The sequence below is a fragment of the Azolla caroliniana genome, unplaced genomic scaffold (genome assembly GCF_043228905.1).
Source record: "Azolla caroliniana isolate FFs.n. ecotype wild unplaced genomic scaffold, voAzoCaro1.0.p SCAF_13, whole genome shotgun sequence".
Lineage (NCBI taxonomy): Eukaryota > Viridiplantae > Streptophyta > Polypodiopsida > Salviniales > Salviniaceae > Azolla > Azolla caroliniana.
The window spans coordinates 905,561-916,426 of NW_028230448.1; the positions used below are offsets into that span (position 1 = coordinate 905,561).

The window sequence follows — 10,866 nt, forward strand, 5'->3', positions numbered from 1 at the left end:
TGACCGGTAAGCCGCGATTTCGAGTTTCGGTTCGGTTCGGTTCAAACCGAACCATTGCCGACTGTTAAAAGAAAAGAAGAAGAAGAAGAAGAAAGAAAGAAGAAGTAAAACCTTAACTAACTCTAAGTCTCTCTGTTTCTGTCTCTGTCTCTGTCTCTGTCTCTCAGAGGAAGCAGCAGAGGAAGCAGAAGAGTGCCTGCAGGTTTCCTTCCTTCCATCTTTCCTTCCTTCTGCTCAATTCTTGTCTCCTTCCCTACCATGAAGATTGAAGAAGTTCAGTCCACCACTAAGAAGCAGCGGGTAGCCTCCCACACGCACATCAAAGGCCTCGGATTGAAGGTAAATCCGAGCTCCCCCCTCCATTGCTTCCGCAGTGTTCCTTTTATTTATTTATTTGTTCCTGCACTTCTTCATGTACAGAAGGGTTTCTATGGATTCTGCCTTACCAGGATAGTGTTTCCGAATAAATGCTTCCTTTGATTTCTTATGGTTAAATTTCTTTATTTTTCTCTTCATGTATAGAAGAGATTATCGTCATTCGATTCTTTCCTGTTCTTGCTTTCCTAGGGTTTCGTCGCCCTCCTTTCTCTCTTTTTCTTAACAAGAAGTTGTTTTCACCAAGTCTATGTTTGCTTTCCTAAGGTTTTTCATGCACTTCAGAAGGCGTCGTATGAGCTGTCTGTTTCTGCATATCACAGCACACGACTCTTTCGAGGGCGTTTCTTGCTTTCCTGTAATTTGCAAAGGCATTTGGCTTCTATTTTTTGATTCCTTTTCTTGTCTAGGGGTTCTCTACTCTCCCTTTCAAGCATAGGAAGATGCTCCTTTTGACTTATGTTTTTCTAACATTACCAGGAAGATGGAACTGCTCAAGGAATCGGTTCTGGGTTCGTAGGGCAAGAGCAAGCAAGAGAGGCTGCTGGCCTTGTTGTTGATATGATACGTCAGAAGAAGATGGCTGGGCGTGCATTGCTTCTGGCTGGAGCTCCGGGAACGGGGAAGACTGCATTAGCCCTTGGTATCGCACAAGAACTCGGAAGCAAGGTATGTTCGAAAATGAAGCTCGTGGATCAGATAATAACTTCTTGCTAGCTTTTGCGTAAGCTGTGTAAGACTACAATGTATAGAGCAAATGTATTTGAGATGGTGTAAAACCTAGCATTTTGATGTCACTGTTGGAAATGGATCTCAGAAGGGACTGTGTATGGATGAAATTCTTTTGAGTAATGTTGTTTTAATTTGGATTGTATTGCGCATATGACTATAACTTTAAGGGCATAGATACTCGAAAAGGTTTTAGGTGTAGGGTTTTGATGCCCCTGTTGGTAAAGCAACCATAAGTATGCTAGAGGTTGTTGAAAATATCACTGTTGGAAACGTTTTGAATTGTGACAATAATAAACCTTGCTTTCGATGCAAGATTGTTCTGAGCATGTTGAGAGACAGGTGGAAGGAAGGGATTTATTTCCATCCTTGGATTCAGGCCCGGTATGCCTTTGGGACCCAAAACAATAGACTAGCGTATCTCCTCTCTTATAAAAAAAGGTTTTGATTTGTTTTCTTGTGCCTCTCTAATGGTTGAGTTATATGTGCTTTCAATGCCAAAGGCTTGGACTATTTATTGCTAAAATTTGTTTGTGACTTTGGAGCAGCCCAGGATATTTATTTGTGATATGAATGTATGTTGGATTAATGAACACTAAATGCTGTCTGTCTCCACCATATTTATGTCATGTTGTATGTACATTGCATAGAATTTTCTCAATAGTGACATTCCTGCCTCGCCCTGCAATCTGTGTGAGCTTCATCAGGCAATAGCTATAGCCCTTGTAACCCTCTGAGACAATGTGCATTGACATATATAGTTGAATTTCACAGGTTCCGTTTTGTCCCATGGTCGGCTCAGAAGTATATTCATCTGAAGTGAAAAAGACTGAAGTCCTTATGGAGAATTTTCGTCGTGCCATAGGACTTCGTATAAAAGAGAATAAGGAAGTCTACGAGGGAGAGGTATGTTCTTGTGCATCATATACAATGGCTATGTATCTGTCTCTAAAGGGTTGTACAGTTTCTGATTGTAAGATACATTATTTGGATTTTTCAGGTCACTGAATTGACTCCAGAGGAGACTGAGAGTGCAACAGGTGGATATGGAAAGACTATTAGCCATGTGGTCATTGGAATGAAAACTGTGAAAGGAACTAAGCAGTTAAAACTTGATCCGACAATATATGATGCTTTAATCAAGGAAAAGGTGATCTAAATAGTCTGGAGAGGCTTCTCAATAATATTATGTGCTTAGGAATTAAAAAATGTCTTTATCAGGTCACTGTGGGAGATGTAATCTACATTGAAGCAAACAGTGGTGCGGTGAAACGGGTTGGGCGAAGTGATGCATTTGCTACAGAATTTGATTTAGAGGCAGAAGAATATGTACCCCTCCCAAAGGGCGATGTACATAAAAAGAAAGAGATTGTTCAGGTATATGTGAACCTCCAAGTTCTAGTTTGATAGAAGCTACATTTCTTTTGCATTATTTATAAATACCAATTCATATCCCATAAAATTTCAGGATGTTACTCTGCACGATTTAGATGCAGCCAATGCCCGCCCTCAAGGAGGGCAAGATATCCTATCGCTAATGGGTCAGATGTTGAAACCCCGGAAAACTGAAATAACTGAAAGGCTTCGCCAAGAAATAAACAAGGTATGCAGCAGAGATATTAATGTCATTACGTTTGGTGACTTTGGGTTAGTCTGTTCTGAAAAAAGCACGAGTTCATACCTTTCGCGCATATCCCAACTCATCTAGCATTCTGGGGCTAGGTGACTTGATTTAGTGTCCTGTCCGTATGTGTACTGAACGAGCTTTTACATTCGCCCGGCCTCTAATGAATGCCTCGTTTTTCAGTAGTGTTAGTTCTTATCTGTCATGCATGGCCTTTCTTTCTATGCCCTGCACCTGTTTTTACATTGATTGCATTTCAAACTTAATAAATGCATACTTTTGCTTGAAACTTGTATATGGATACTTACAATATCTTTCTAGGTTTCTAGACACATTAAATGTATATTACGTAGCTGTAGAATATCCCTAGGAGTCCTGAGTTGTTCAAACATTGGTGGTTCTGCAGGTTGTGAATCGTTATATCAATCAAGGTGTGGCAGAACTAGTACCAGGCGTGTTATTTATTGACGAGGTAAGACTTTCTTTGCATGTGGTTGTTGTTTTGTTTCATGTTTTCAGATTCTGTTGCCTGATGCTCTACCATATGGTCATGGCATGGAAATGCAGGTGCATATGCTTGATATGGAGTGTTTTACATACTTAAACCGAGCACTGGAAAGTTCGCTTTCACCAATTGTTATTTTTGCAACAAACCGTGGTATCTGTAACATAAGGTATGCTCAATTAAATTCTAATCTGGTTTTATGGAAATATGGATGTCTCTGTATTGGAGTTCCTACGTTGACACTTGTGGATGCTATGAAGTCAAACTGAAGTTTTTCTTACTTTTGTGGTGCAGAGGAACAGATATCTCTAGTCCACATGGGATACCTGTTGATCTTTTAGATCGTGTGGTTATCATTCGTACCCTTCCGTACACCTTCCAGGAGATTGTCCAGGTGAATCAATTGGAAGTTGAATTGTATATATAATGACCATTCTCATAAACTTGCTCTAATGCAACTTTCCTTTGCAGATTTTAGCCATTCGTGCACAAGTTGAGGGCCTAGCTGTAGATCAAGACAGTCTCGCATACCTTGGAGAAATTGGAGAAAGGACATCCTTAAGGTTTGTATTGATTGATCTCTATATTTCATAGTCAATCACATCAGAATTTCTAGTCAGTCTACTTGCGTAAATCACAATAGATAATATGTCTATTGTTTCTTGCTTGTTTTGTCTCTATAATGTTGTATTCCATATGCTGAAATCCGCCTATGTTTATTGTTTATTGTTTGTTTTGTCTCTATAAGGTTGTATTCCATATGCTGAAATCCATGTATGGTACATTGGTGGTCACCAGATGATCGCTTAAATTTGTTATTTTTGTGTGGGATACATTGTCTTGTTTGTGGCGCCTCAGAATGCAATTACTTTTTTATGTGTATGATGTATGTGAATATGTTGTTTTATTGTTTATAAATATTGTTTCTTGCTGCAGACATGCAGTACAGCTGCTTACCCCTGCCAACATTGTAGCCCGTACAAATGGCAGAGATGAAATTGTCAAGGTAAATTACTAGCAAGCTTTCTACTCTGCTGTGAGTTTTTTTATTTCATTATTCTTTTTGTTCTCATAATTCCCTGGATTCTGTAGAGTGACTTGGAGGATATAACTGAAGTTTTCTTGGATGCACGAGCATCAGCAAAATTACTTCAAGAGCAAGCAGACAAATATGTATCTCAGTAACAACATAAGTCCCTGTTGGATAATGAAAATGGTCACACTATTCGTTCGTCAATTTGCTCTGCCTTAATGTGTTTCTGTCTGCCGAATTAGCTTTGCTGCTTATCAGGCAACGGATTTGTATTTGCCACTAGGCAATGCTGATTGAGGTGTATGGAAGGTGAATGCTCATGTGAGTACTAATTGACATCTTGCATCCTTGAATACAATTTGACGATCTTACAGAACCTGTACTGTCTACTCACACAACTCCCACTCCATAGCTTGAAATCTTACTTGGGAGTAAAATTTTGTCTACGTAATGATTAAGGTTAAGTTGCATGATTTGAGTCACTTTAATAGTCATGATTCCGTAGACTTTCATGTTTGCATTTAAATGTAGAATCTTTTATACAATTGTATATGTTGTACGTGAAGGCTGTTGCGTTTTCTATAGACTCTTCATAATGGTGCTTCACATTGGCTGGACGATGGGCTAAGTCTAGTAATCTCTATTTATCCTTGTTTTGTTAATAATACATAAAGATGGAGGGTTTAGGGTTGTGCTTAATATTTGTCTTCTGTTAGGCTGTTTGTATCATTGCTAACTGTAAGAATTACATGTGCGTAACTTTTTAAGCATAATAATAGCTTTTGTATTTTGCCTTTTATTAATCCATAGTTCAAACTCTGCTAGCTATTAAAATTCTCACGCCAATTTATATAATTGTTTTCATAGTCATTTTGTGTATAGCCTTTAAAGTCTGTTTCATATGGAGTGCAAAAGTGTTTGCATGACTTCGCAAGGTCAATCTCCATCTGTAGGAGAGCTGGTTTATGAGGCACATTCATTCAATCTTTTTAAGTAACATACATCAGATGGTTAAATGATAAATCTCTAATATACCCTACGAGTTTTTCCTTTTTTCTCATATGTGCTGGAGTTTGCATTAGTTCCCTGATTCACATGTTACAAGAACACCACGATAGATGCATTTGCTGCATGATAATTGCTTTCTGTGCTAGATCAAGGGCATCAGATTTAGTTAAGAACTTGGGGAGAAATTATTTCCTCAGCATTGTTACAGCAAGCTCTCTATCAAATATTGCAACTTGCAAGTACCTTCCATATGATTGAATGTCAATGCATTTATGAGCAAAGGGAAAATCTCCACTGGAGTAAGTTGCTTCCTATATACATAATAATTGAGGAAAAATCAGGAATAAATAAATGATAGTGATCTATTGTAGATACATATTCACTTTTGTTGAAATTATAGTTTTAGGCGCACTGTGCTGGAAACTTTTATGACTTCACTGTGGGAAACCCAATCAAACAAAAATGCAATGAAATTCCTTTCATTATTCGGTTGGGAAAAAAACAGGTGTATTGAGAACAAACACAAGATATTACATTACATTTTGGGCACAAAGCTTGCAGTTCAACAACAGGATGCAATCCTGTTTCTCCATCGTGAATCAAGGCATTTTCAGTCCCATGAAATTGAGTTTGAATAAATGAGAGGTAGAATAAATTGTGATATACGACGTAGTAATCATATGTAGAAAAATTTTATCAACAAAAAAATAAGTAATCAGTCAGATTTGTCTCCTTGACATGTGACTGTATTCCATGTGCTGTATGTCAAATCATGGTATGTCCAGATCTTGACCATGTGACTGCAACTAGCATGATGTTGTTGGCAACTGATGTCAAAATTAGTTAAAAGTTGCATAATCAGGTGCAAACTTGATAACCTATACTGCATACCACAAGCATAAGAGTTGTCCTCACCCTGCTCTCTGTAGCTTTAGCAACATCCACTCGATGTCACATGGAGTATGGGCTAAAAGCATTCTGCCTGTAAGGCTCAACTTCTCAAAGAAGAGATCTTGCTTAATGTATGAATCTTATCACATCCAGTAGCATATTGTGAGAATCATGCTGTATCAGATAGCTTCTCAGGTGCAGTTTGAAATGTTTGGCATAAAGTGCACACCTCTGCAATGAATCAAGTTGAAAGTCACTGGTGCCAGCTCATTACTTGAGTGATGCAGGGGAGTGACATTTTGATTTCAGGGTTAAATTCAGAGAGGATGAAGAGAGCTTAAGTAGAAGCAGCAGCTTTCTGGGACTACTCAGGCGCAAAGGCTTAGGGAACAACCATATCCTGGCATGTTTACTTCTAAATTCAAGCTTTACTACGCAGTTCTTCCTTTGGATTTATCCACTCTGAAATAATGTACAATTTTGTTCACTGCTGTAAAACCTTTGACACATGCTTTTTCCGACTCCTATGTAGTTCTCTTAATTTCTCCATTCTATCTGAATTATCGAGTTCCTCTGCATTTCTGTATATGTCAGCCATTATTGCATATGCAGAAGCATCATTAGGGTCCATTATTACGAGATGTTTAAAACATCTCAGGCCAAGGTCAACTTCTCCATATATTTTACAAGCAGTAAGCAAAGCTTTCCACGTTTCTTTTGGTGGTGGCCATTGCACAGTATCCAGAATGCCCACTGCCTGATTCACATATCCCGATCGTGCAAGAAGATCTACCATACAAGAAAATTGATAGACAGTCTGCCTCGGTCCCATTTCCATCATCAAAAAGTACTCTTGCCCTTTAAAGACGAGATTAGTGTGGCTACATGCAACTAAAACCGCCGTATATGCTATGGAATCTGGCTTTAAACCTTTTTCTTGCATGCCCTTGAAGTATTGCACAGCCATATTACCTTGATGGTTGATACCACACCCTTTTATGATTGAGCTCCATGTTGTAATATTTCGCACCGGGAGGTCATCAAACACATTTCTTGCCTCTAAGAGTGCGCCACATTCTCCATACATATCTACCAATACACTACCAATAACATAATCCTTCTCCAAGCCATATTTTGTAATCTGACCATGCATTTCACGACCCTTTTCTACAGAATTCAAGGTACAGCATGTTTTTAAACTACAAGCAAGAAGAACATCGTCAGGTGATACACATTGCATTTGCATTTGATGAATGCAATCCAAAGCTTTGTCAGCTTGACCATGTTGGGCATATCCCATCATGAGTGAGCTCCAAGACACGTTGTCCCGGGATAATAGTTTGTCAAATACTTGTTGTGCCTCCTCAAGCAAGCCACATTTTCCAAACATATCAACCAACATATTGCCTACAGTAGAGTTTTGGTCCAATCCACTCTTCACAATCCCAACATATATGGAATGGCCCAAACTTATTGATCTGATGGTACCACAAGCTTTCAGGCCACATATGACTGCAACATCATCCAACAACATATTCTCTGAATGTACCTTTTCAAAGCAATGCAAAGCTTCCTTACCATAGCCAAGTTCAATATATCCGGCCATCAATACATTCCATGACACAATATCATGTGTAGGAAGCTTATCGAACACAATCTGAGCTTCCTCAAGGTACCCACATTTGCAAAACATGTCTAAACTTGTGTTTCCTACATAAATATCATCATCCAAACCCCTCTTCAAAACATCGGCAAATATATAGCGTCCGGTTTCTATTGCTCTAATGCTGTTACAAGCTTGTAAGCAAATCGTATAGGTCACAGCATTTGGTAATCCACCCTCTGAAATCATCTGTGAGAAACAATCTATCGCATTCTTGTAATAACCATGACCCACATAGGTTGCTATCATTGAGCTCCATGAGACCACATCTCGTGCCCCTTGGCTATCAAATACTTCCTGTGACTCTGCAATAGAGCCACATTTGCTGAACATATCAATCAATGCATTTCCGACAAAAACATCATTCTCTAAGCCCATGCTTATCACTTCCTCCCGAAGTTTTCGGCCCATTTCCAGGTTTTTCTGTATAGCACAAGCCTTGAGAAGAGCCACGAAAGTGTAGGTAGTTGGATGCAAACCATCTGATTGCATTCTCTTGTAGAGATGGAAAACATCGTCTGCTTTTCCACATTCGATATAACTGAAAATAAGAGCATTCCAAGAATAGGTATTCCGAAATCCTAGGCTTTCCATGACCTTCTCGGCCTCAGGAAGACAACCACAATCAGCCAACATAGATACAAGGTAATTCCCCAACACAATGTGCCCTTTAAGGTCTTTCCTTTCCATATACATTTTCAAGCGTTTGGCATATGATGGATCTCTTTCCTTTCTGCATTCCTGCAAGATGCATATCAAATTGCTGACGGAAGGAGGCTTAGGAGATTGTTCTAAACAAAGGATTCGATGTTCCAAGCCAGAGGTTTCTGCATCCCAAGGATTCTTTGCATGGCTAGCATAAGTTTTCCTTCCAGCAAGAGAGAATGTCTCCTGGTAGGTGGAGAGGCCAAGCATAGGACCTCCTCCATTGATCCTCTTCTTCACCATATGTGTGTAGAGGGCCATGGACATGCATGATGAGCTTTCATTCTTCTCTCAAAGTTTTCCTTACAACAAACAAATCTACAAACTCCATAGCTCTCATCACTACATAGCTTTGGCTCCAGAATGCACCCAAAGACTTTTACATAGAAGGAAGGATCGGATAATTCACAGGCCATTCGAGCTTTACCTCAACAATGCATCGCGGATTGCACAAAACCTTCACACTTCTTCGACATGGTGTAGGTTCCATGGCCATGGAACCTATACAAGATGTTAGGGTACAACTATGGTTTGACAAACATATTAGGTTGACACATCGCAAAAATATTACCTTTCGAGGGTGTCGTCACACCATGACGACGATCACAATTGTTCGTTCTGGCACACCATTGCACATGATTTTGAGGTGACCTACTTACTAGGTAGACAAGAGTTTTCCGTGATGAGCACATACCATAACTAGGTTTTACATGTATGTTCCACACCAGCCAAAACTGAAGGTTATTTATAGCTTAACCACTTGTCCTCCTTACGGTTCTGAGTGTTGAGATATCCAGCTCAAGTATCCTAGGTGTGTGCGATCCCATAAGTAGTCGATGCATGGTGTATCTAATGTGCATGCAACTCTCATTGATATAACAACCTTGTCATATAGTTAATGTAAAGAATATCCTGTATCCTACCCAAATCCATAATGAAAAACAAAGAATAGTTGCAATCACGTGAGAAGGTAACACTACATAAAGCAATTGTCGCCCTCTTGTAGACGTTGGTTCAATGTATATTCTTAGTGGTAATATGCATATCTTTGGTATATATCCTACCCAAATCCATGATGAAAAACAAAGAATACTTGCAATCAAGTGAGAAGGTAACACTACATAAAGCAACTGACCCCCTAGACTTGTAGACGTTGGTTCAATGTATATTCTTAGTGGTAATAAAGCTATTGTCCCCCTCTTGCAATCAAGTGAGAAAGTAACACTCTAGCAATTGTCGCTAAGGTTGTGGAAGAGTAGTAGCTAAATAGCTAAGTTGTACCCCTAACCGTTAATTAGCTATATATCTACGGTTGTGGAAGAGTGGTAACTAAATAGCTAAGTTGTACCCCTAACCACTAACTAGCTATATTGCTAAGGTTGTGGAAGAGTTGTAGCTAAATAGCTAATATGTACCACTAACCTCTAATTAGTTAAGACCGTAGTAGCTACTTAGCTAAGACGATAGTACAATAGTAGCTAATTCACTAGGTAGGTAAGTGATTATTGCTACTAGCTAATCAGTATTCTAGTTAGCTAAAGTGTTAGTGGGAACTAGCTAGTAGCTATTAAGCTAACATGTGTTCAATGTTCCATCAATCTATAGGAATATCACATTCATTCTAGCATGGGATGCATGCAACCCATGAATTGTTTTATGCGATTGACAATTGTAGATCACAAAACTCTTGTTTCATTCCTATCATGTGAGCTTGTTGGTAAGTATGGACCTCTAGAACTTGTAAAGCTTGAGACAATGTAACTTGAATATCTAATAACATATCATCAAATGGGATTGAGACCAAGAATGCATTACACATGTCTAGAAATTGTAGGATTAACCTCACCTATTGTTTGCATATGGATGCTTGAGAAATTCCATAATGACGAGTAAATCATTGAATATTAGAGATACAAATATCCCATGCATTAAAATCACCGAACAAAAACCTTGGATATTCATTTGTCGAGCCATGAAAATGAATAGTTACTGAACTTTGTAAAACAATTAGTTCTCATCGAAGAACTTTGCATGAATATACTAGCCTTTTTGACAAGGACAAATGAATAATTCTTGAATATTCATTTGTTGAGTCAATACTAGGTATTCAATCACAAGGGCAACCCTCAACTCACATTTTTTAATGAGGAAATCACTACTCATCTAAAATGGTGAGCATAATATCATATGGCTTCATAGTATTTGCTATGAAAATGTCAATTATTTCCTGTTTGACCAAGGTCTAATGGAATATCTTGTTGGAGCCAAAACACTGTATGGAGGGTTGTATGAAGATATCTATCTACATGCATATAATGGACTCATAATCAGAC

The 10,866-nt window shown here is 38.7% G+C and overlaps 2 protein-coding genes across 2 annotated transcripts; one reads left to right on the top strand and one right to left on the bottom strand.

Annotated features, from left to right (window-relative positions):
• Nucleotides 1–226: 226 nt before the first annotated feature.
• LOC147855912 (ruvB-like protein 1) lies at nucleotides 227–4,642 on the top strand. Its single transcript, XM_087329830.1, has 12 exons — nucleotides 227–339; nucleotides 856–1,044; nucleotides 1,879–2,010; nucleotides 2,105–2,254; nucleotides 2,326–2,481; nucleotides 2,573–2,707; nucleotides 3,135–3,200; nucleotides 3,296–3,402; nucleotides 3,528–3,627; nucleotides 3,705–3,796; nucleotides 4,170–4,239; nucleotides 4,326–4,642. The coding sequence occupies exons 1-12, from the start codon at nucleotides 259–261 to the stop codon at nucleotides 4,416–4,418; spliced, it is 1,371 nt and encodes a 456-aa protein (XP_087185956.1). The 5' UTR covers nucleotides 227–258; the 3' UTR covers nucleotides 4,419–4,642.
• A 1,349-nt stretch (nucleotides 4,643–5,991) lies between these two features.
• Nucleotides 5,992–9,052, bottom strand: LOC147855913 (pentatricopeptide repeat-containing protein At1g06140, mitochondrial-like). The gene has a single exon (XM_087329924.1). It carries the CDS (start codon nucleotides 8,798–8,800, stop codon nucleotides 6,650–6,652), a length of 2,151 nt encoding a protein of 716 aa, XP_087186050.1. The 5' UTR covers nucleotides 8,801–9,052; the 3' UTR covers nucleotides 5,992–6,649.
• Nucleotides 9,053–10,866: the final 1,814 nt, after the last annotated feature.